This window comes from Grus americana, chromosome 22 (genome assembly GCF_028858705.1).
Source record: "Grus americana isolate bGruAme1 chromosome 22, bGruAme1.mat, whole genome shotgun sequence".
Lineage (NCBI taxonomy): Eukaryota > Metazoa > Chordata > Aves > Gruiformes > Gruidae > Grus > Grus americana.
This window is the reverse complement of record NC_072873.1, coordinates 5763386-5789357: the sequence shown is the minus strand read 5'-3', so window position 1 is coordinate 5789357 and position 25972 is coordinate 5763386. Positions and strand designations below refer to the sequence as shown.

General features: G+C 41.0%; 3 protein-coding genes across 3 annotated transcripts; 2 read left to right on the top strand and 1 right to left on the bottom strand.

The window, feature by feature from the left end:
• Positions 1 to 1795: 1795 nt before the first annotated feature.
• LOC129195216 (olfactory receptor 4D1-like) lies at positions 1796 to 6686 on the top strand. Its single transcript, XM_054801054.1, has 2 exons — positions 1796 to 2701; positions 6591 to 6686. Exons 1-2 carry the CDS (start codon positions 1796 to 1798, stop codon positions 6684 to 6686), a joined length of 1002 nt encoding a protein of 333 aa, XP_054657029.1.
• A 401-nt stretch (positions 6687 to 7087) lies between these two features.
• On the bottom strand, positions 7088 to 8047 carry LOC129195215 (olfactory receptor 4D1-like). Its single transcript, XM_054801053.1, has one exon. It carries the CDS (start codon positions 8045 to 8047, stop codon positions 7088 to 7090), a length of 960 nt encoding a protein of 319 aa, XP_054657028.1.
• A 6496-nt stretch (positions 8048 to 14543) lies between these two features.
• LOC129195214 (olfactory receptor 4N5-like) lies at positions 14544 to 22761 on the top strand. The gene is made up of 2 exons (XM_054801052.1): positions 14544 to 14580; positions 21809 to 22761. Exon 2 carries the CDS (start codon positions 21826 to 21828, stop codon positions 22759 to 22761), a length of 936 nt encoding a protein of 311 aa, XP_054657027.1. The 5' UTR covers positions 14544 to 14580; positions 21809 to 21825.
• The last annotated feature ends 3211 nt before the right edge of the window (positions 22762 to 25972 follow it).

Here is a 25972-nt window from a genome sequence, read left to right as displayed (position 1 = left end):
ACCTTCCCCCCCTCAGCTGCACAGGGGGACGGGGAATGGGGGTTATGGTCAGTTCATCTCACGGTGTTTCTGCCGCTTCTTCATCCTCAGGGGGAGGACTCCTCTCATCGTTCCCCTGCTCCAGCATGGAGTCCCTCTCACGGGGTGCAGACCTTCAGGAGCAAACTGCTCCAGCGTGGGGTCCCCACGGGGTCACAAGTCCTGCCAGCAAACCTGCCCTGGCGTGGGCTCCCCTCTTCACGGGTTCACCGGTCTGGCCAGGAACTTGCTCCAGCGTGGGCTTCCCACGGGCCGCAGCTTCCTTCAGGTGTCTCCACCTGCTCCGGCGTGGGGTCCTCCACGGGCTGCAGGTGGAATCGCTACACCCCCTCATCCTTCCTCCATGGGCTGCAGGGGGACAGCCTGCTTCACCATGGTCTTCACCATGGGCTGCAGGGGGATCTCTGCTCCGGCGCCTGGAGCTCCTCCTCCCCCTCCATCTGCACTGACCTTGGTGTCTGCAGAGTTTCTTACATGTTCTCAGTCCTCTCTCCGGCTGCAAAAGTTCGCTCTCTAAGTGTTTTTCTTCTTCTTAAATATGTTATCACAGAGGCGCTGATTGGCTTGGCCTTGGCCAGCGGCGGGTCCGTCTTAGAGCCGGCTGGCATTGGCTCTATCAGACACAGGGGGAGCTTCTAGCAGCTTCTCACAGAAGCCACCCCTGTAGCCCCCCCGCCACCAAAACCCTGCCACGCAAACCCAACACATCATCACAGTCTGCTTAGAACCAACAAGAACTAGATTCACTCAGAGGATGATTGAATCTCAATTCAGGTATCTGAGATAAGTAGACCTGCATATGCTGGGTCCTCTCTGAATGTAAAGTCCAGGGCACACTCCCCTGCAGGATGTGATGAAGAGCCCAGTGGGCCTTGTAATAGCTTGTCTTTTCTCATTCTTCAGTTTGCTTGTCTCACAGTACTGGAGAGAAATTCAAGAAATGGGGCTTTCTTTTGTGTGCTGAAATGTTTTGTTGTTTGTTTTTTTTTTTTTTTTTCCTCAGGTTGCCTCAGCCCTGAAACAGATGTGCCTGCAGAGTAAAGACTGTGCAATACATCCTGTTTCCCTTTGGCTAACACAGGAGTAGCACAGTAAACACTACTACATCATAAAATACTCTAAAGTATTTATTTTCTTAATGGTTGCCACAGAAGGAATCCCTTAGTGGCTATAGCAAAAACATTTTTGTTCAGACCCAGGAAAGTTCGTATACATTTCATAGTAACTTTGTTCCTAGCACCTGCTTTGATGCTTAAACAGAATGATATATGAGTGGGGGTTTTTTATTATTTTTGTTTTTTCCCTTGGAGTCCTCTGTGGAGGAGAGGAATCAGGCAACTCTGAGACTGCAGACAAAGCAGTCCTGTATGGTATAAGGGCTCTTGATGTATGAATGGGAAAAGGTAATATTAGAGATAAGCACTGTAGCACCAAGGAGGGGCCAAAGCTTGCGTTACTGGGGAAACAGAAGTCTATTTATGAAGATAGCAACTAACTGTAAAATTACACAGGATTTTAAAGTTATAGATGCAGTGGAGCCAAACTGAAGATCAAAGAAAACAGTTTCCACCACTGTGAGGCTATCTCCACTGAAGAAAATTTCCACTGTATAGAACACGGATATAAGGAGGTTTCTAGGACGGAGGTTTCTGAGCCAGGGGAGGGGAAAGATCATCTCTCTTGGTGTTGAAAAACTTACTTTCCTCAGCCTCCCTTTTACATCGTTCCTCTCACAGGCACGCTCGTATGGTAACAAATGGAGCCACATAATGTAACCAATCCTGTCACAGAATTTGTCCTCCTGGGCTTCAACCACAGTCTTAAGATTCAGCAATTCCTCTTCATGATCTTCTTCATTGTCTACCTGATGACTTGTTTGGGAAACATCACCATCCTCACCACCATTATCACTGACTACCACGTGCACAGACCCATGTACTTCTTCCTGGCCAACTTAGCATTGACAGATATTACTGAATCATCAGTAAATACTCCCATTCTACTGTCAGGTCTCCTCTCCCAGAACAAAACTGTTCCATTCAAGGAGTGCATCCTTCACATGTTTAACTTCCATTTTATTGGTGGTGCTCATATCTTCCTTCTTGCAGTGATGGCAGGTGATCGGTATGTGGCTATCCATAAGCCCTTGCAGTACTTGACAATCACGAACCGTAAGGTATGTGTAGGTCTAGTGGCAGGGTCATGGGCAGGTGGATTCATTCATTCTGCAACACAGATTGCTCTGCTTCTCCCTTTACCCTATTGTGGTCCTAACACCCTTGACAATTTTCACTGTGATGTCCCACAAGTACTGAAAGTGGCCTCCATTGACACCTACATGACAGAGCTGCTGATGGTCTCAAATGGTGGACTGCTCCTCATAATAATTTTTGTCTTGCTGCACATTTCATACACTGTCATTTTAGTCAAGATAAGGAGGCAAGTCACCAAAGGAAAGCACAAAGCTTTGTCTACCTGCATGGCCCAGATAATGGCAATAAGTATAACATTCATTCCAGGAATATTCATCTATGCTCGGCCCTTCAAGACATTTGAACTGGACAAAGTAGCTTCCATCTTCTTCACTGTGCTGGTTCCAGTGCTGAATCCCACGGTCTATACCCTCAGAAACACTGAAATGAAAAAGGCCATCAGGAGACTTGTTTCTGTTCTCAGGAGAAAAGGGAATAGCTTAACTCCCTGCTGAATGGTCACCCTTCTTCTTTGTAACTATTGTAACTTAGTCATTACTGAAATACCTGAACTTCCAACAAAGGCACTTGCAGATGAGAAATCCATTCTGGAGAGCTAAGTCAGAGGAAATTCAACTTAAGTCCCTTTACATTAAGTGCAGTTCCCATCAATATGGTCTGTGAAGTCTAGGGCAAGTTGTATCTTGTTAACACTAAATAAGGTGTGCTGAACCTCCTCCCCCAAACCCCTGTTATTTCCAGGGGTAAAGAGATCCTGCTGGCTTTTCATTGGCATCATTTCTCCTTCTGTTACTGTGTCGAATGCTGCGTGACTTATCTTTTTTTGAAAACCAGTCACCTTACATCCTTGTCAGATAAGAACGTGTCCATGCTACAGATTGATTCTTCTTCAGGTCACTTAATTCTTAATGACATAACTCTAAGTTATACATGTACAGCCTACTTTTGTTCATTTGGAATATAGTATTCACAGCTTCACTGAGAAGTCTAATGTCATAAGAGATTCTTCCCAGGTTTAAAAATGCATCTTCCTACACTTTCTACCTTGCCTATGAGATGTTTGTTCTTCCTGCCATATTTGTTTTAGAGTCATATATTCTTTTCTTCTTTCCATTTTTTCCCCAGTAAGATTTTAGCAGTGTGTGTTGACAGTGTTTCCTAACGAATGTTTACGCCTGTAACTTGTGCCATCAGTAGCCACCTGAAATCCTTCCTTTGTATATTAAATAATACTTCCACATTTGGATGACTTTATTAAGACACCCAGAAATCTTTTGTTTCTCATGAACCAATTGTGACTGATTATCTACTAAGTTTTTGTTTACACTGTACAGTTATACTCTAAAGGAGAAATTAGTTCAATTTGACAGACAGTATCTGTCTTGTTTGTTTGTTCACACTTTGAATGTTATACTCCTTGTGTCTGTATCAGATGAACCACTATGGAAAAAGAAAAGATCAGTTTTCTTAAAGTAAATGAGCATGCTATGAGGATACATACTTATGGTCTACAGGTTAAGGAACATGAGGGTTTTAAGGTCACAGAAAATATCTGCTAGCCTGCAGCTGCCTCAGATACTGTCAGACTGATGGGATGAGTCAGAACGAAACAGCTATAACAAAGATAAAACTGTAACAGTCACTGAGTTGACTGAAACCAACCCTGTAATAAAGAAGTATAATTTATATTTCCGTAAAAACTAACTCACGAAATTTTAAAGATTTTGTTCTTTAGGGAGTGACCACAAGTAACATGTGTGGGCATATCCACCGAAAAAAGAAAAAGAACTTTTATTTTCTTTAGGTTCCACCACATCAACAAGACTCACCAAGAAATTTTAGGTGAACATATCTTATTTATGCTCTCTGTGCCATGACATGTGTCATCTTGACGAGGGTGATAGTATATGAGACAATAAGGATGCATGAAGATGTCTACTTGTGAGTTATCCCTACATTGCCATTGTAGTCAGGGACACTACTGGTTTTCCATTCAGTAGCTTTAAAATAGGCATTTAGTATCACTTGAGGTACTCCAAAGTCTCTGAGATATCCAGGTCTGAGATCTTCATCCTTCTGAGCTAGCAATTGAAGAATAGGCTGAAGTCTTATGAACTGGCAAATGAATCAAGCCAATGAATGCACTCAGTGTGATCACTGTATTTGATTTCCCAATTTTTGTTGTAAAATTATAGTTGTTTCTCTTTTGTATTAGAAAATAATGTTCAAAAATATGTACAAACGATGAGCTCTGCAAGAGGCAGTGTTTCAGAATAATAAAAAGCATAAATACCATGGAAATCTAGTTCATTAAAGAAGATAAAATACTACAGTGTTATTGAAAAAGAATAGTGTTCACAAATATATAATTAAGTCAAGAATCATCACTGAGTACCTATGGTTTGGTATTCAATTTATCTAATTTTGAAGTTCCAAATTGTAGATAGCTCCATTTTTCATAGAGACTCTCTTTAAAAATCAATGCAATGACATAAGCATTTCTAGGGTAAGCATCCTACAGTTAATATTTGAAATGCCTAGAGAAATCCCTTCCAAAAAGTGTCTGTTTGCCTTGACTCAGAAAAGAGATACAGAATGACTAGTTCAAGCACAGACATCAAACTACAGTGGTTTTGAAATTCAGGCTGCAGACTTCACAGACCGCAGAATCATAGAAGCACAGAAATGTTGGTGAGACAGTATCTCTGGAGGTCTGTCATCCAAATCTCCCCCTCAGAGGAAGATTGACATTAGATCAGGTCAGCCATGGTGTGTTTAGATAAGTCTTGGAAACTCCAAAAACATCCTTGGCAACTTGTTCCAGTGTCATACTACTCTGCTACTGAAGAAGTTATTCCTAATGTCCAAGCTAAATCTCCCAAGCCACAACCCATGCCCATTGTCCCCTATTATATTGTCTACTACTAGCAAGAAGAGTTTTATTCCATCATATTTGTAACACTTCTTCAAGCAGTTAAAAGCTGTTGTTAGATCTTGCTTAGTCTTTTCTTTATTGACAAACTCAAGTCCTTCAACCTCTCCCCAGACGTCATGTGATCTAGAACCGTGACAATCCCAGAAAACCTTTGCTGTTATTTACTAGATAATATTTGATTAAATGGCAGGTTAGGCACAGGCTTCATGTTGAAACATCTACCTTTAAGCACAGAAATTAAAGAAGATTCAGTTGTGCAAGCATAGTTATCTCAGTTTCATTTCAGAGGTGTCAAGGTATCCAAGACATACACAGACCATTGGCAGATCTGATACAAAGTCTACTATAGACTTACTTCTATCCATGGAATCTGTTGAAAATTGGGAAGGATAATCTACAGTGCCCTAAAATTACATGCTCAGTCATGCTAAGACAGCATATCACTCATACTAAAATTTCAGACACGGAGTGCTCTATCTGTTCTCAAGCTGTCAGTCTGTTTGAACAAGAAAACTCCCACAGGTCTTCTGCCACATCAGCCAAGGCCAACTGGACTACTTTGATATTCCAAGTGTACTTCAAAGAGGTTAAGGCACTTACGTATAAGCAATTGAATCCCATCCTAAATGTTTGAATCTAGAGCTAAAATCCACATGTACATTTAAGTGATCTCTCCTGCTCTCCTCCAACTTGCACTGGGTCTGGTCGGGATGGAGTCAATTTATTTCATAGCAGCTTGTATAGTGCTATGTTTTGAGAGGGCAAAAATGAGGAGAAGCTCTTGGGTTGAGACAGGAACAGTTTAATAACTGAAGGAAAAAAAAAACCCAAAACACAAGTGATGCAAAAGCAGTCTGTCACCACCAGCAGACCAATGCCCAGCCACTCTCAAAGCAATGGCTAATTTTGAAAAACTCCCTTCAGTTTTATTGCTGAGCATGATGTCAGATGGTATGGCATATCCCTTTGGACAATTTGGGCCAACTGTCCTGGCTGTGTCTCTTCCCAACCTCTTGCCCACCCTACGCCTACTTATTGTGGGGGCAGGACAGCATGAGAAACAGAAAAGGCCTTGGCAATGTGTAAACAGTGTTCAGCAATAACTATAATGTAGATGTGTTATGATGTTTTGGTCATCAGTCTAAAACACAGCACCATAGAGATTGCTGTGAAGAAAGTTAACTCCATCCCAACCACACCTAGTATATGTGTACAGTCTTAACTCTTGAGAAGAATTTTGTGTTTTGAAGCAATAACTATATTTTTATATTTAATTAGTAAATTGAAATTCAGTAGAAATCTATAAATAAAGAGAGGGAGGGAGGAAGGGGAAGGGAAGAGAAAAAGGGAGAGAGGGAGGGAGGGAGGGAAGAAGGAAGGAAGGAAGGAAGGAAGGAAGGAAGGAAGGAAGGAAGGAAGGCAGGAAGGAGGAAGGAAGGAAGAACGGACTTACATTCTTCTTTAAGGAACAATCAAAAATATTTTCATGTATATTGTGAGGTTGTATGTTCTGCATTTTTTTTATCCAATTATGAATATTCCACATGAAACATGAAGATCAGAAACATCCATACATAAATTCCCTATATTAGAAATCAGAAACTGGGAAATTAACTGAACCCTTAGTAGTGTGAGCTACCATAATAGACAAAAGGAGCCTTTTTGTTGTTGTTATTGCTGTTGATTTTTTTATAATGCATGTTCACTGTTTTATTATTCACAAACCATTTTGGTTCCTAAGCAGTTATTACCTTGACAGACAGCACTGTCATTCTAGTTGCATGCTAATTATTGTTATTTAGATTTCCTTCTTTGTCAAAAAACAAAAGTCAATTATTAAGTTGACAGTATCTGCTTTTTTTTTTTTTTTTTACATTTCTCTGTAAAAGAAAACCACCACCTAAGAAAGGAAGGACAGCTGTGAATTTCTCATTCTGAAAAAGATGTTGTTGAGTAATCTGCTAATGGCATTCTTCATCTCTGTGTTCCTCAGTGTGTAGATTATGGGGTTAAGCATTGGAGTGATGACTGTATAAAGAGATGACATGGCTTTGTCCACCACAAGCTTTTGGAACGGACGTGCATAGATGAAGATGCAGGGTACAAAATGGATGCTCACCACTGCAAGCTGAGCTCCACAAGTGGAAAAGGCTTTGTGCTTCCCTTCTGTGATATGCGTCCTGATTTTGACCAGGATGACAGCATATGAAACAATCAGGACAATGAAGATGAGGATTGTAAGCAGTCCACTATTAGACACCATGAGTAGCTCAACCACAAAGATATCTGTACAGGCCAGTTTGATTATCTGTGGGACATCACAGTAGAAATTGTCTAGAAAATTGGGTCCACAGAACGGCAACTGAGTGATCAGTGCTACCTGCACGATAGAATGAACAAACCCCCCTACCCATGCTCCTGCTACCAGCCCGAGGAGAACGTTGTGATTCATAATGTTTTGGTACTGCAGAGGTTTATGGAGTGCCACATAACGATCCAGAGCCATCACTATGAGGAGGATGGCCACAGCACCTCCTGTGAAATGGAAGAAAAACATCTGTGTAATGCATCCCTGAAAACTAATGGTCTTAATTTCAGACAGAAGGTCCCATAGCATCTTGGGTAGAGTCACTGAGGATTCACTGAGGTCTATGAAGGCTAAATTTCCCAACAAAAAGTACATAGGCTTATGGAGCTGTTGATCTGTGATTACTGTGGTGATGATGGTGACATTTCCAAGCCAAGTCATTGCATAGATTATGAGGAAAGTTGTAAAGATAATATACTGCAGCATGGCACTTTCAGTAAAACCAACAAGGAAAAATTTTTTCACAGTGGTGGTAGAATTCTCCTGCTCCATTGGTACCCTGTAACATACAATAAACAGAGATAACAACAGATGAACTAGTTGACCTTTTTATTCAGAAGACACTATTTGATCTATTGTTATTCACCAAATATGATAGGTCATTGAATTTCTTCATCTCTTTTGCTTGCAAAACAGTTTGCGTCTGTAGAAATCCTCTTTGCACAACATCTTCCACCATGTACTTGAAGATAGTCAGCCATAAGATGCATCTCATCTGACTCAAAACAGGAGGATTCAGTTCAGAATTTCTACACCTAAATTTAGGTATCTGCATTCTAGGTGTCTTCATGTAAGCTATGCTTCTAATTGTTCATTGTAGCCAAAACAGGTAAGCATAATTTGACTAAATGTAGGGACTCAGTACCATTTTAGATGTCCATGCATAATCCATCTATAGTCACAGAGCTGAGAGAAGTGACACAGCATCTATGGAGCCAGCAGTGTGCTCTTATAGCCCAGAAAGCCAACCCTGTCCTGGGCTACATCAAAAGGAGTGTGACCAGCAGGTCGAGGGAGGTGATTCTGCCTCTCTACTCTGCTCTGGTGAGACCCCACCTGGAGTACTGCATCCAGCTCTGGGGTCCCCAGTCCAAGAGAGACATTGAGCTGTTGGAGCGAGCCCAGAGGAGGGCCATGAAGCTGATCAGAAGGCTGGAGCACCTCTCCTCTGAGGACAGGCTGAGAGAGTTGGGCTTGTTCAGCCTGGAGAAGAGAAGGCTCCAGGGAGACCTAATTGCAGCTTTCCAGTACCTGAAGGTAAAGCTGGTGAGGGACTGTTTATCAGGGAGTGTAGTGATAGAAGAAGGGGTAATGGGTTTAAACTAAATAAGGGTAGATTTAGATTGGATGTTAGGAAGAAATTCTTCCCTGTGAGGGTGGTGAGGCACTGGCACAGGTTGCCCAGAGAGGTTGTGGATGTTCCATCCCTGGAAGTGTTCAAGGCCAGGTTGGATGAGGCTTTGGGCAACGTGGTCTAGTGGAGGGTGTCCCTGCCCGTGGCAAGAGGGTTGGAACTAGATGATCTTTGAGGTCCCTTGCAACCCAAACTATTCTATGATTCTATGAAAACCTTTGCATCGTGGCTTTTTTTGAGCAGCAGCTGGAGACAGTTGGCATGTATCACCGTGAAATCTCATATGGCATTAGACATATGTGTTTAGTCAGCTGAATCTCACTCTGGGGATTTGTCAATAAAGTCAAGCAAAGACTAGATCATGACAATGTTCTCATAAAATAAACCACACTCCCTCAGTTATCCATGTTACAGCAAATATTCAGTCTATGGAATGGATTCAACTGGAATTTCTCCAATGTAGAGACAAGGATGTCATGCAGCATCCTTCCTTCCTTCCTTCCTTCCTTCCTTCCTTCCTTCCTTCCTTCCTTCCTTCCTTCCTTCCTTCCTTCCTTCCTTCCTCTCTCTTCCTCATTCATTCATTCTAATGATTCTCCGGGCCACTGCAGACCTACTCGATTTATGCCCCATCTTGTTACATAGCTACCTTTTTAATCACACCAAGAAGACCTCAAAAGGGCTAAAGAACTATTTTGATCCTTGCATTTATGTCATTAGGAAGGCTGAAATGACATACCTAGCAGATTCTGGAGATTCTTCTTCTCTGAAACTGGCCTGCTTCCTTGCCTGTGATATGGATGATGAACATCTGTGATGGGAAACCTTCTCTTGGTAAACCTAGCTTTGAAATCAGCAAAGATGCTGTGAGGTATGGATTTATCAGATACAAAATACCCATTTGTATTCTAGAGATGTTGGTTATTCCTTGCAGAATTTTTGTGAGGCTCAAATTTCTTGCTGATTGCTAAAAAAAAAAACAAAAAAAACAAAAAAAAATTGATTGCATTACATATAACACTTCACTTTTATGTAATACATTAGACACTGAAATCAACAATACTTTATCTTCAAGGACTTTATGAATATTGTGGAAGCTGGAAGTTATCTGTCCACTGGGTTACTTGTTCTTACTGGAAAATCAGAACTGTTTCTTCAGTCTCCATGCTCAATATAGATGTGCTGGCATTCGGGATTTTACTCCTGTCTTTAATGATGCAATTTGCCTGTCAGTATTTTGATACATGCAATGTACAAGCCTCAACTTAACTAGCTGCCTAAACTGCTTTCACGCTGAACACAAAGAAACAGTTATTTTCACAGAACAATGTTTTAAAAGTCTTTTGGGTGTTCACCCCAGAATAGTATGAAATCAAGCTCAGTAAGTATTGCTTTCTCCTCAGACTGAATAATCCCACCTGAGGACTTGTCAAAAATTGCAGAGGTGCAACAGGTAGCTGTCTTGCTTAGTAAAACTGTCAGAATTGAATATGTGATTGGCTGGTTAAAGGCATCAGGAAAGGGGGTGCATGCCACATAACTTAAGCGCTTAGCCACTTAAATTAGGAGTGCAGAGGGTGAGCGAGTGAGCAAGTACACAAGCAAGCAAACAAGCAAGAAAGAAAGGTTGTTCACTGAATTTTTTTCCAGGCAATGAGATCTGCTAGGTAGCACATTTAAATGCAGAGAGATAGGATTCATCTCGCTTACTTAAACTTAGGTGCCTAGAATTTAGTTAATAAAGTCTACTCACATTGTCCAGATTCAATGGGAGAAGACAGTTGTCTGCAAGGAGACTTTAGCTCATGACAGTTGTCCAAGACAGGTCAGATGAATCACAACAGCTACAGAAACAAATTCGAAAAAGGGGAGTAACATCCATTTATCAGAGAAGGATTAAGGGGGTTGGAGTTCAAATTTCTCTAGACCTGGTCTCGGAGACAAGCTATTCTTTATCTAGTGCATAGGACAGCAAATATTGGATTTACCTCACTGTCTTGAGGTGTTTTAACATTTTTCACCTTAGGCAATATCTACAATTTGCCAACTGAATTACCTGTGTGATTTGCCTCCAATGCCTCTTTCCTGGGATTACTCATGCTTCATGATCCAAGTCCCTTCTCGGGTGGGATGGTCTGAAGCCTGATGCAGTTCTGAGGAAAGTTCATTCCATTTTCAGTTTTGTACTGGAAGTAAGCTTGACGCAAGCTTTGACTCTTCCTCAGAAACAATCTTGCAAAGCTATGCCAGCTTTTGCTGCACTCTCAAACACTCCTACATGTCTTTGCAATATGTCTTGGACAATGGCACTTTTGTATTCAACATCATGTCTGAAACATATTTCTGGGTTGTGGTTCATACACTTTGAGACAAAAACCAATAATACCAAAACAAAAAACCAAACCAAATTTGAGCATATAACAATAATTATTATGCTTTTAAAAGCTATACGGGGCTCAGACGAAGATCTAGCTTAACCGGACATAACATGAATACAGAGCAGTGAGCACGAGCTGCACTGCCACATTTGTGTAGAAGGAAAAAAATAACTCCTTAGGACAGATCTTTATGTTAGAGGTAAATACATCATGCTGTCTCTGACAGCCCAAGTGAGGTAAGGATGATGCAGCCCTTTCACCTTGTCGAGTGCTGCATTAATTGCTTCTATCCCAAGGTCACATACATGCACCTCCCCACATATCAGTGAAATGTCCATACATTGAAGAAAATTTCCTCCAAACCACCAAATGTAGGAAGGGTCAAGGTTTATTCCACATAGAACAGGTACCTTGGCTTGGTTAGTAGCCTGGGCCTCATCCTGCAACATTCAAATTACAGTTTCCATATTGAGGTCAAGCAAAAGAAATCTTCACTACCAATGTGGTCATGCAGATCTTTGAAGGCTGTCTCTGTTAGGAAACAGTACAGGTTTCAGCTGACTCAGTTAACTGACAGTAAAGGCAGTAAAAAGGGGGGGGGGGGGGGGAGGGAGGGGATGAGATTTTTCTGTATAATGTTCATTTTTTTTAGTTTGCTTATTAAAGAGAAAGGCAATATAAGCCATCTCAGCATAAATACATTGCCTGACTTCAGAAACTTCACAACAACTAGTTAATAGCAAAGTGGTTAATTACATTTTGTAATGTTGTGTTTGTTTAGACCCTCTAGGGTGTTTAACTTACTTGTGCTTCATTGGAAACCTTTTTTCTTCATAATTAAAACAGTGGAGAACCAGAGTTAAGGAAGCTTCATTTAAGCTTCTACTGACTTTGCTTCTGGGAGCTGATTTATTTTTAACCCCATGAAAAGAGTTAGAGAATTTTTTCTTGCTTTATTCCTTGAAAAGGCAGGACTGAAACAAACCTTTCTAGAAATTAATTACTCAAATACAAAAACACTACTGTGATTAGCCTCAATCACTTTAAGGCACATTGCATTTAAAATGGTTAAAGCTTTGAAATTCATGCCTCATTTAAAGATGTTTCAGACTGTGGTCCAAGAGGAGACATCCAATATCATTCATCCATTTAGAATAAACCTTTTTTATAACTGCTGTAGGGCCCTCCCATCAAACACTACCAGCAACATACTGTGTTCCCTGAATTCACCCCTTCTGCTCCTTATTTCCATATGCCACATGTGCATGAAAGAGTCCAAAGGAAGAGCTGATAGAAACAGGAACTGGTGTGGTAGACAGCAAGACATGTCTTCAGGTAGTGTAAATCAGAATTTCACCTTTAGGAAGGAGCACTGTTTTTTGGTATCTAAGAAACACGGCCATTCACTTTTCTAGAGCCTGTCTCACGCTTATGCCATCCTGTTTCCTCTATAAAGAAGGGGAGTTCTGGTTAAATTATGCCATTTAGTGGACCACAGCTTCACAGGCTGTAGTCAAAATAGACCAAGGGAGCAGTTTGTGGCTGGATTCATCTCCCCAACCCTAATACATGAACTACTGATTCTAATATGCCTAACCTGATTTCAAGCTGGTATTAATTTTATTTATTTTTCCTGTGCCTTGAAGAGAAAAGCATGAGACTCTATAGTGGACATTCCCTTCATACATGTAAGGTTGATCCAAACTCCAGCATACAGTATTGAGATCAGATGAGGAAGACAGAGAAATTTTGGTGAATATGTCACAGAATGCAATATGGGCATTACCCTCAGGTAGCGCCCCCCAGAACCACCATAGCACAGACCTTGAAAAGATGGGTATTTTTCTTTGGATGCTGCTGTCCCACAGATAGTCTCAGGCCTCTCATGAACCTAGACAATGCCCATAGCTGTTTTCTTAGGTGCCTATCACCTAAGGAAATAATTTGAACCATTAGTTTCATTCAGAGTTCATGATAAGCTGTAACAGAGCCAAACTCTTGCTATGGACAAGAATAAAGAAGAAACATAAGTTGCAAAGGCATTTTGTTGGCTTCTCCCCATTCTTTGTATATTAATGCATATGTATGCATGTATGTATGTGCATCTGTGTGTGTGCATACACACAAAACCAAGCGCAGCACACTATCTAAAGTAAATAATGTACTGTATTTGTGATTTGTTATATAATGTTTGTAATGAATACAGTAGCAGATTTGGTTTAAAGAGACACTTAATAAAAGCAAAAAATAATAAAAAAATGTAAAAGGTAAGAAAGTCAATGTCCTTACATTACTAGACTGTATCTTAAAAATGTTTCACTTCCTATGAATGCATTTTTATGAAAGAATGCATTTTAACAAAAGAATACATTTTAACATTTCTTTCCATTCATTATTTTCAGAGATAGGAGAGAAATTATATCTAATTAGTTATCTTTTTCTGACAATAATTGGTACTGATCTAAATGATATGGTCTTGGGGTAAGGTTAACGCTTTTCTCAGGTTTCCTGCTAGATAACTTTTCAATGATTGCACACATCTTTTTCTGATTGTTCTTTTGTCTGTAATTTCTTTGAGTCCATGTATAGGCAATGCAGAAAGGTTGGTAGAAAAGGGAAATTCTACCCTGTAATATAGAAGGAGTTGAATTATAGTGTGGAGGTGCACATTTCTCTCTACTGAGGTTCTTACTGCTCTCCTGGGATCCAGTTAAAATTAGTAGGATTTTAAGTGTTTACAGAAGAGGTAGGTGTCTGTGATCCAGATCAAAAACATATTTAAGAAATCATATCCCACCATTTCCAAATGCCTTTGTTGATCTGGGCTGCTGAGCTCCTGATGTGCTGAGACAGTTTACGGCTCTGTCAAGATCACCTCCTTGTACCCTGCCGTTGGAGTAGAAAATTTGTCTGGGCAAACTTTGCACCTGTGTGAGCACAACCAGTGTCAAGTACAATGAGATCCTGTTCCTATGATTCCTTTTAGATGTTAGCACTGGTTTAGGCACTATAATATGAATCAGTAATAATTCACCAGTAATAATTTACATTCATAAGGAAAAATATCTGCTTTTATAAATAGATAACAATATTTGGCATCCAACCTTAGTTGTAGTGGGATATCTGATTAGCTGATTGAAGCTTCTTTTTTTTGTCCAGCTTTCTCATTATACCTCATTGTCACCACCATCCTGTTTTTCTCCTACAGGCAGTAGACAAGCAAAGTTTCCTGTGCCACAAAAATATTTCAGATTTTAAGCACTTCCCTACTCTATATAGACCAAAAACTATGTGTAAGTATGCATATCTATATATAATACAGTTGTTTAATAAGAGATAATGAAATAAATAGTTACATTTTAAATGTGAATCAAAAAAGAAACAGGTTGGGGACCACTGCTTTATATGTCTGCTGAACAAGTCCTAATGTGTTTGTGGGGATGGGGAGGAAGCTTAAAAGGGGTGGCTAGGCACTGAACAGGGTGGGGATTCATGAGGATTGAACATGTCTGCAGGTCAAGAGACCCCCACCTCACGCAAGGAAGAGCTCAGTCCTGAGTCTGACCAAGAGGCTCCCTGACATGGCCTCAGACCACAGGAGGACCATGCAGTATTACTGGGGCAATCCTTGGTCTTTGTGCTGTGCTGCAAGGTACAAGCATCACTGCCCACCCAAATGGAAGGCCAGGAATAAAAGTGAACTTCATAGAAATATATACATGGGGACAATAAGGAGTGTTAGTCTTTTCTAAAAAACACCAGGTGCCCATGAAGGCTCTTCCTTCATCATTGCAGGTGCAGAAGGCCTGGCAAGTTTCAGCAAAAGTGCAGCAAAATGGAAAGAATAAATTGGTGTTTACCACCATGGGAAGGATAGAGGGAAAGAGTGCTTGAGAAAACTACACTTTTCTTTTGGCCATGCCAAAATGGGCCATCAGGCTGTCAAAATTCTCAAAGATTTGGGATGTCCAAGAGGTTATTGGATTTTTTTTTTTTTTTAATGAATCATAGAATCATAGAATGGTTTGGGTTCGAAGGGACCTCAAAGATCATCTAGTTCCAACCCCCTTGCCACGGGCAGGGACACCCTCCACTAGACCACATTGCCCAAAGCCCCATCCAACCTGGCCTTGAACATTTCCATGGATGAGGCATCCATAAGTCTGGGCAACATGTTCCAATGCCCCACCACCCTCATAGAGAAGAATTTCTTCCTAACATCTAATCTAAATCTGCCCTCTTTTAGTTTAAAACCATTACCCCTTCTCCTATCACTACATTCCCTGATAAACCGTCCCTCCCCATCTTTTCCATAGGCCCCCTTTAGGTACTGGAAGGTGCTCTAACGTCTCCCTGGAGCCTTCTCTTCTCCAGACTGAACAACCCTAACTCTCTCAGCCTGTCCTCATAGGAGAGGTGCTCCAGTCTTTGATTATCTTAGTGGCCCTCCTCTATACTCGTTCCAACAGCTCAGTGTCCAGAGGATGGGGTCAGACTCTTTTCAGTGGTGCCCAGTGACAGGGCAAAGGGCAATGGGCACAAACTGGAACACAGGAAGTTCCATCTGAACATGAGGACGAACTTCTTCACTTTGAGGGTGACTGGAACAGGTTGCCCAGAGAGGTTGTGGAGTCTTCTGTGGAGACATTCAAAACCTGCCTGGACGCAATCCTGTGCAACTTGCTCTAGGTGATCCTGCTTTAGCAGGGAGGTTGAACTAGATGATCTCTAGAGGTCCCTTCCAACCCCTACCACTGTGTGATTCTGTAATCTGATTCCTAGAATCATAGACAAGTTGGAAGGGACCCATAAGGCTCATTGAGTCCAGCTCCCTGCTGCTCCTGTATGATATGCAAGGCTCTCTCAAAACCTTGGCAATAGAAAAAGACAAAAATCTTCTCCTAATTGATTGCATGTTATAGCAAAAATTTCTCCTCAAGCACCATGCCGTTCACCATGTAATATTCTGGTTTTGTATAAAGTTCTACATAATTTTGATTTGCAGCAGTGTTGAAATAAAATGGAGGAAATAATGTTTGCAGCTGAAAATCCCAGTGCTTGGGAAAAGCTGCTTAATTTCATTGGGGGGGGGGGGGAATAATTTAAAGTATTTATGAAACATATATTCAGGCTGGGAACTTGCATACATGTGCACTTTCCACCTTGGGTGAAAAACAGCATATCCAGTCTTTCATTTAGAAGCTAGGAAGTAGCCATCATGGCCTTTTCATTACTACAATAACATCAGCCAGGAGGAAAGTCTGGACAGAACACAGATGAATTACTTTTTTTAGGAGATAATTGACCCATTCTGAAAGTTTTCCTGTATTCATATTGCTTACATTGACAGTAACTGCTCGTCAATAACGAAAACATCCTTATGTATTCTAAACAACTATTTTATTCATACCTTTCTATGAATACATATATTAAGTTTTAAATATACGTCTCAATATATTTGAACACAGATGTAAATGTTATGTGCATGCATGTGTACATATTTATATCCTGGCTCCAAGAAAATAAGCAACCAATCACAGGGCATTATTTTAAAATCATATGGGGTATAATAGCATCAAAATCAGCAGCCCTGGAGGCAAGGAGCAGCAGGGTTACCCAGCCATAGGACTGAAAGACGGGCAGGACTTCCACATCAGGAGGGGCACATGGCTGTGAGTGTGGGGTGGGGTTTCCACTCCAGGTCGTGTCTGGACACCTGTCACTTCTCATCCTGGATAATGGTTGCATTTTGATTAATCATGCAGACAGGGCAAGTTGTACTGAACTGCCCTCCATCTTAAAGGAAGCCTCAGAAACCCTAGAAAACAGGTAAATGAATCATTTGACATGTGTTGCTGGTGCAGTATTAGATGCTTCACTACAGAATCACAAAATGAATCTTTAGCATTGTTGGATTATGCTGCTTATTTAATTTAGTTTCTAACATTGACCTTTTAAAAGTCTGTGTTGAGTTTAATTTTTTGTTAAAATTGCAAAGGGTTTTAATTAATATACATATATATAGTATATAATGTATAATATATATTAAGTAATGATATATAAATATAAAATGGAATTAATTTCACTTAACTGAAGCCATGTAGATGGTATATTTTTAAGTCTAAGCTACCCATTCTTTGTAGGTAGTGAAATGAAATAAGCACCTCTGAGTCCTGATTCATCTGACTCCTTGATATACTGCCAACACAAATTAAAAGAAACATTTTGGGGAAAGAGATAAAAAGAGAAAGGAAGGAAAGAAAGAAGTGGGGTGGTGGGAGATGGAAGCTGTTGAGTTTTACTCATCTTGAAAGTATGTATCTGTCAGTGGACTATGGAGAAATCCTGAATACTGATATAATACAGAAAATTAAGTGATCAGGAGAATTCTAGGTGATGGTTTTCCATCCTGTGCATTCCCAGATGAGAATGTCTACAGAATATTGGAAGTCAGAGGTTGTGGGTTCATTTCTTTCCCAGAAGCAAAGAGGTTGTCTAGATGACACCTGGTCCAGGAATAATACATGTTAAAATAAATAATAAATACTAATGAATAATTATAAGTAAAGTCATACACCTTAGAGCTTTTATTCAGACCCCTGGGCATCTGAGTTAGCACTCCACAACTACAGCTGCTGCCACAACTCTGTAACCTTCACTCTGGGAACCAGAAACAACCTGCACGCTCTGAAGAGACAAAGCAAGCATAATCTAGAAGATGCAAAGGGACAAAATCTTCTCCATCCACTGACACACCATGTTCTCCCTCTGTCATCAGGTGGTGAGTGAAGCAGCTAAGGTCACAGGCAGTCTGGTTGCAGTCTCTGGTGCGTGTGCTGATAATTGGGCTATGAGTGGGTCTGGCATGCAAAAGAGCCAAACCTCTGGTGCATGCACAGTGGTACTAAATACATGGGTGTGTGGGAGAGGATTCATGGGCAGAAGAGCAAGATTTCAGGTCAGAATGATGTGCTACCAACAGAGCTCTTGAAAGGGAGATGTATATTTAAGTTGTTACCTGTTGTTTGTAGGATTTTAAAGCTGGGGTTGCAATAAGTTTCAGAAATACAGAGTCTTGGCGTGAAGTGAAGCCAGGTACTTGGGAAGGACTTGGGAAGAGTGGGGATAAGAAATGTAGGGATTAGGGAAGTTGTCTCATATTCATACGCGATTCAGAGAGGGCTGATAAAACCAGTGTCAGTAAGAGTAACTTTGAGAGAGGAAGAAAACCACCCTAGGCAATACTGTACTCTTCTCAGTAGAGGGACTTGAGATATTGACTGCTCACCTTGCCTGATGAAGGACACTTGGCTTTGAACTATGGACAAGAAGGATGATAAAACTTCAAGGAAACTCTTTTCAGATACTAATTTCTACTAAGTTTATAAATAAAGATCTTAAACAGAAATTGGGTGTTAGTGTTACTGTGATTGGACTAGTAATGAGTGATTGTTATATTTTACTTAAACTTCTAAAACATTTATGAGACTAACAATGAAATTTCTTGGATCAGCACGTATTCTTTGATGCCCATGTCCAAATCGTGTAGGTAACAGTGGTTAAAAGCCCAGAATCTCACTTCACTTAGATCCACAGGTGGACATCAGTATTGCCCTAAAGAATGGTATGCCACCCTCTACGAGGATGTTAGCAGATCCAGCAAGGGTTTAATCATCATCCTCCTAGCAGCAGATGAAATTTGTTTCTGTAGTAGTTACAAAATCATTTAGGTTCAGGAATTCCCTATTAGTCAGAAATAACCAGGGGATAAATTCAGAGATTATAGGTACAATTAATCTGTCCAAAGATAAAGATATGATTAAAAGTCTGAGCTAGACATGTACAGCAGAATTCAAATAGTCAAACATAGCATCAAGTGCCATCAGAGTGGCATTAGAGTATCTCAGAGACCTCTACCAGATCAGCTGGTGAAACACAGGACCCATCCTTCTAGACCAGACACTGGAGGTCAGGCAGGTTATTCTGAAGTAGGTAAAATGGACCTGGGTTCCATTCCTACACTGCCTAAGAGGAACTGTATCTTTCCTTCCACTCTATCCCTCAGGTTGCTATGTCGACTTAGTCAGATGTAGCTATCTACACCAGCAGCGTTGTAAATTATGCAGTATGAACATCCCCATTATTAACTCTTGAAAAGATGGCTTCACTGTAGAAAAGACCAGAATGAGTCATCACACAGATTGTGATTCTTAGGTTTCCTGTAAGCTGTTTCTTCTTGAACGAAATCATTTAAAGGACTGAAAAGAGACAAATGAAGAAGTGCATTATGTAGCTTTCAAGTAAATTTGTTTCCAGTACTGAAGACAAAAATGCAGCAGGGAAAATAAGAAGAAGGAATAGAACTAAGTTGAGTAGCCAGTATTTTTCACTGTAGAATGGAGACCGGATAAACCACAATCTGCTGCTGAAGCGTGGAGAGAATCTGGACATAGGCAGACTGATAACATCAGGGAACTGGGTGGGAAAAGGGGGAAATATTTACCACCTATCTAAAGTGGTGTGGCAAGACACAGCAAAGAGAGAGTAACCTCAATCGGTTCTTTGCTGATTAGGACTGAACAACCTAGAGAGCAGTAAAGACTGAGCTATGTGGGAGAGTCATAGACGCAAAGCCATGGAAGTCAAGTGCGTCCACTGAAGTCTCTATACCCAAGTAGAAGTGAGGGGAGTGTTGTTTCTGCATGCACTGGATGAGTAGGATACGATACGATACAGGACAGCAGAGTGGAGTGGTAGGCTCCTGCAGGAATCTTTCTGTTGTGAATGAGATGGGAAGAGACTGGAGCTGAACAAGCCACTTAGAGGGAATTTAAAGAAAGGCAAAGAGAAGCTCAGGTCCAGATGGATAAGGATTCACAGTCAGCTGAGAAATTAAATGTTGGGCAATTTATACACATATCCAGCACAATGAGCCCTTCAGCTGTCCATTAAAGAAAGGAAGAGATGGAGAAAACAAAGAATGTAATGATTTTTTTTTTTCATTTCAAGGCATGATATAAAATTTTGACTTTTGACAAAAACATCAAAAAGTGACATAAGGATTTTTTTCTCTTACTTGTTTTTATTTCTTTCTTACTTTCCTTTCTTTTTTTTCTTTATTCTGAATTTTACTACTTTTTACCACTTTCTCACCCTCTCAGTTGTTTTTATTTTTTTTTAGTTTCCACTATCAAGAATGATTTCAGTTCTCACTAGTCTCAATAAGGGAACTCAACTAAGGCAGTTCTAAAACTAAGCAATGCTTACAGGTCTGAGCATTTTCTCTCATTAAAGCATTTTCATATTCTCTACCTCAACATTGCTGCAGCAATCTGCAGACACTATCATGCAGACAAATATACCATCTTTGTAGCAAAACGGAAGAAAAGTGTTAAAAAAGCTGGAGGCAAAAACTCATATAACTTTCTCCTGACCCAAAAGAAGAAAAAGAAGTGGGAGGAATGAAAGAACTTAGACAAACAGAAAGACTTTTAAAAGAAATATGACCAATTTTTATGGTTCTATTCATAAGGGATGTGTCAAAATCCACAGTTCCATTCAAATATATGTAAATGAAATTATTTGATACATTCTATGAAAAAATTTCAGTTTGTTTTCCAGACTGCTGTCACGCTGATTCATGGTGGATTAATTTCATAGAGATATTTAGATAATTGAGTTTTCTTTATGTTTCCAATGTTCTGTTGACTTCATTGGAAAATTAGACATCACTGTGGGATTTCTCTGGAGAAAGGTGGAAGTATGAATGTGATCTACACATCCTCAGCTCCCTTGAAAAATGATTGGGAAAAATGAAATATTTTGGAAAATACTTGAACTGATATATGCTAGAGAAAAATTAGGATGGAATTATTCATTTCCTGGGCTGGCTGTATTGACATCATTAAGTATAAATGGATTTTAAAGTGTTTAATGGCAAACAACTTCACAGCTGTCAGATTAATTCACCCGAGGGATTAATAAACTTTCTTCCAGATGTGAGTGATCTATACTTAGTTTCATTTTATAATCAGTGGATGTGATTTAGGTTAATTGTGTAACTTTAGCATGTATTTCATCTAGGTTTGTTTAGCTGTCTACCCTAGAATTTAATCTGTCTTCCCTGGAAGGACCTACTTTTGTTGAGAGAGAGCAGACGTGACTAGCTCAGATAAAGGCATCTACACCGTAAACCAGAAAAGTCAGCCTGTCCATGGAATAATGGACTAATACTTTGACCTATGTTCCATCCAGGTGCCTGTTCCCAGGGCCCAGGGAAAACAAAGAACATATGATAAAATGTGGAGATTTCCAGTTTACATTTCCAGTAAAATGCTCAAGTTAGTGGGAATCTAAATTACTGGCTTTCAAGTATTTCACCATTAGGAATTCCCTAAAACTAGAAATGTGAAAAGGGCATGCATTTTAGGCAATCTAAATAATGCCCCGGGTTGTTCAAACTTTTCTGGAGATTTGCACTGGTGTTTGGTTTTTTTCCCCTGACTACTGTCTGTTTTTCAGGGTTCTGCAGAGTGTAAATGGAGCATGAGAACTACACAGTAGTTACAGAGTTTGTTCTGTTGGGATTGTCCCAAAACCATGAAGTCCAGATGATTCTCTTCTTCTTCTTCCTGCTCTTCTATATGATCATTTTGCCAGGCAATGTCCTTATCATTCTCACAATTCGGGGGGATTCCCAACTGGGGTCACCCATGTATTTTTTCCTGGCTAATTTGGCATTCTTGGATATTTGCTACTGTTCTGTGACCCCACCCAAAATGTTGGCCGACTTTTTCTCACACCCTAAGACCATCTCCTACAGTGCCTGCATGGCCCAGCTTTTCTTCCTCCACTTCCTGGGAGCAGCTGAAGCTTTCCTGCTCATGGTCATGGCCTATGACCGTTATGTAGCCATTTGCAAACCTCTTCACTACACCAGGCTTGTGAACAGGGGTGTATGTTGTGTCCTGGTTGGAGCTACATGGGGTGGGGGCTTCATCCATGGCTTCATTCTATTTGCCTTCAGCATCCACCTCCCTTTATGTGGTCCCAACATCCTGGACAACTTCTTCTGTGATGTCCATCAGCTGGTCATGTTGGCCTGGGACAACACTTACATAGTGGAGCTTTTGATATTCCTCAACAATGGAGTTGTTATCATTATGGTTTTTACACTTCTCCTAATCTCCTACACTGTCCTGTTGCTGAAGTTCTGGACACAGTCCTCCAAGGTAAAGAACAAAGTAGCCTCCACCTGTGTTTCCCACATCATTGTGGTTTTTCTTATGTCTGGCCCAGCTATGTATATCTATGGTTTACCCTTCCAAGCTGTCCCAAAGGAAAAAGTTGTTGCTGTTTTCCATACAGTCATCTTCCCCTTGACTAATCCCATGATCTATACGTTACGTAACAAGGAGATCAAAGGCTCGATGTGGAAGCTGGTCAGCAAATATATACTTTGGTGTGGAAAATAAAAACAATATTTTGAAGTAAATAAGCAAAAGTTTTTTAATTTTTGTTTGTTAATACAATTTTCTTAGGAATAACTCTATAGTGTACATTATGTAGCAACATAATATATATTAAGCTAGCTTCAAATAATTTTCTTGTCATTATCAAAAAGCCTTAGAGTGACACTAAAACCTGCATGGAATAATTTAGAGGAGAACTATACTGTGTAAAGGAATTAACACAGTTGTGCTATGAAGTTCTACTGTTAAAATTCTGTATCTCTACAGACATTAACTGTCAGGTGTGAAGCATTTATAGAATCATTACTGAACTTCTGGTCCAGCTGCAGATAGATCAAATCAGGTAGCAAGCACGTTAGTTCAAGATTTCAGCTTATACTTGAATCTCAGACTGTTGACACTGACTGCTGTTTGACTCTCATATGACTCTGCTCCTGAATGAGTCAATTGCTTCTCCACAAAGGGAGAATGTGCAAGTCACTGGATGATCTAGGTTGTAGTCAAGCTTTGCCTTTTCATACAGCATAGGTAGGCCACTGAAATCAGACATCAGAAGTCAACTATCAAGTAAAAATCAAAGGCAATGTGCACATAACGTTATGGTGGGCACTAGCAACAGGATTTTTCTATCCAGGTATAGACATCTACAGCATCAGAATTAGTCACCTAATGATTTCTGCATAATCGATTGGTGTTTCTAGTGAGCGATTCAGTTCACCCATTTTTAATGTCTACTTTGGGAAGAAATAAACGATGACTTAGGCATTTTTATCTTGCCCTTAGTACTTGCTCTGTAATCTACTTCTCAGTTTGATTCCAAGGTGGAGTCATAGGCTATCTCAAGTTGGTAATAGACCCGTAAGTCCAACTCCCTGCTCCTTGCAGGACTAACTAAAACTAAACCACACACCTAAGAGCATCGTCCAGACACTCCTTGAACTCTGACAGGCTTGGTGCTGTCACCACTTCCCTGGGGAGCCTGTTCCAGTGAGTGGCCATCCTCTCAGTGAAGAACCTTTTCCTAATGTCAAATCTGAACTTCTTCTGATGCAGCTTCATTTAATTTCCTCATGTCCTGTCACTGGTCATCAGAAAGAGGAGATCAGCACCTCCCCCTCTGCTGCCTCCATTTAGGAAGTTGTGGACTGCAATGAGGTCACCCCTCAGCCTTCTAATGTCCAAGCTGAACAAACCAAGTCAGTCTTGCCCTTGAGGCCTTTCACCATCTTGGTCACCCTCCTCTGCACGCACTCCAATAGTCTGATGTCCTTCTTAGATTGAGGCGCCCAAACCTGCACACAGTGCAGCATAGAGAGGGACAATCACCTCCCTCGACTGGCTTGCTATGCTATGCTTGATGCACCCCAGGACATGGCTGGCCCTTTTGGCTGCCAGGGCACACTGTTGACTCATATTCAACTTGCCATCAACAAAACCCCCCCAGTCTCTTTCTGCAGGACTGGTCTCCAGTCTCTCATCCCACAATTTTTTTGTATAACCAGGATTATACCATCTCGGGTGCAGAATCATAGAATCATAGTATGGTTTGGCCTGGAAGAGACCTTAAAGATCATCTAGTTCCAACCCCCCTGCCATGGGCAGGGACAGCCTCCACTAGATCAAGTTGCCCAAAGCCACATCCAACCTGGCCTTGAACGCTTCCATGGAGGGGGCATCTACAACTTCTTTGGACAATCTGTTCCTGTGTCTCACCACTCTCACAGTAAAGAATTTTTTCCTTATATCTAATCTAAGTCTACCCTCTTTCAATTTAAAAGGGTAGATTTAAAAGGGATTCTTTCAGAACCCAGCACTTGCTCTTGTTAAATTTCATATGGTTGGTGATTGCCCAGCTCTCTAGTCTACCCAGATCTCTCTGTAAGGCATCTCTACCCTCGAGGGAGTCCACAGCTCCTCCTAGTTTAGTATCATCAACAAACTAAATGTACATTTGATTCCTGTGACCAGAGCATTTATAAAGCCATTAAAGAGCACTGGCCCTAAAATTGAGCCCTGGAGAGCCCCGCTGATGACTGGCCACCAGCCTGATGCAACCCCATTTACTATAACGCTTTGAGCCTGACCCATCAGCCAATTGCTCACCTCTCGTATTATGGACCTGAATCAGCCAAATAATTCCTTTTGAGGGAAAATCAGGATTTCAGAGAGGATGGTTTTCTTACGTTAGTGCATATTCTGTAGACAGGGTAGGTGCAGAGTAGACTAACTATGGCTTCACCCACAAAATCTTCCAATAGTAGCCCAGAAAGCATTGCACCCTCACAAATCACAGTATTCTCAGTCCTTGTGAAACCCTTTCTGTTGCATGCTATAAGAATCCAAATATAGTTGCACACGAAGTAGGAGTTTTTGTTCTTTATCCCCTTTCTTAACTGTCCTGCCTATCTTCTGGCAAAAGAAAATGAATGCCTTACAAAGAGTGCCTTCCTCCTGTCAAAGGCCACAAGCACCCAGCAACCCCCATCCCAGGAGTCTTCCTTACCACTCAGTAAAGTCTGCTCTCCAGCTGTACGTTCTTCATTGCTGCAAGGGACTTTGGCTACTGCTTCTGCTCTGTCTCTTCTTGCAATGCTGTTCTGGTTTTCTGGTGCATAGTCTGCTCACCTTATCCCATGACTCCTTCGCCTGGCAACTCGGTACCTTGACCATGGCTTGTTTCCCACACATGAAACTTACCATCCCTCTAAACCCAGTAAGAGGCACCTGCACCTGGACAGCAACATCCCCACTCTGGAATGGTGTCCATGATCAAGTCTTTGATGTACTGGGGGACTTTCTTAGCTAGGGCTGGCTCCATGATCCTCAAGGAGCATGGTTACCACCATTCTGAGCAGTCCCACACATTCTGGAGCAGACTTTCTGTCCCTTTGAACTCTTGTCATGTAATTGGCCCTGAAACCAGTCCTTCAGCACTCCTTCAGCAGTGAAAGACAAGTAGTCTTTGTCTATGTCATCTAAGAGATTTACCTCAGCCAACAGACCAGAAGCATTCACACCCATACTGCCCATAGCTAGCCCCTTTGAGGGGAGTGTGGCTGCACCCACAGTGTACAGAACCTTCATCATCACAGTACCTACCCCACAAACACTTTGCAGGGCCTCGTTAGCCTACCATGTGGGGCAGATAGGACACTTCTCTGACTTTGAGATCCAAAGGACTATGCTAATTTTGAGCGTGAGCCTCAGAATAGGT

Excerpts from the sequence above, each read along its gene's own strand:
- LOC129195216 (XM_054801054.1), top strand. The coding sequence starts at position 1,796 with ATGGAGCCACATAATGTAACCAATCCTGTCACAGAATTTGTCCTCCTG. Across the intron at positions 2,702-6,590 it reads AAAAGGCCATCAGGAGACTT|GAAGGAAGGAAGGAAGGCAG; the intron begins GTTTCTGTTCTC and ends GAAGGAAGGAAG.
- LOC129195215 (XM_054801053.1), bottom strand. The coding sequence starts at position 8,047 with ATGGAGCAGGAGAATTCTACCACCACTGTGAAAAAATTTTTCCTTGTT.
- LOC129195214 (XM_054801052.1), top strand. The coding sequence starts at position 21,826 with ATGGAGCATGAGAACTACACAGTAGTTACAGAGTTTGTTCTGTTGGGA.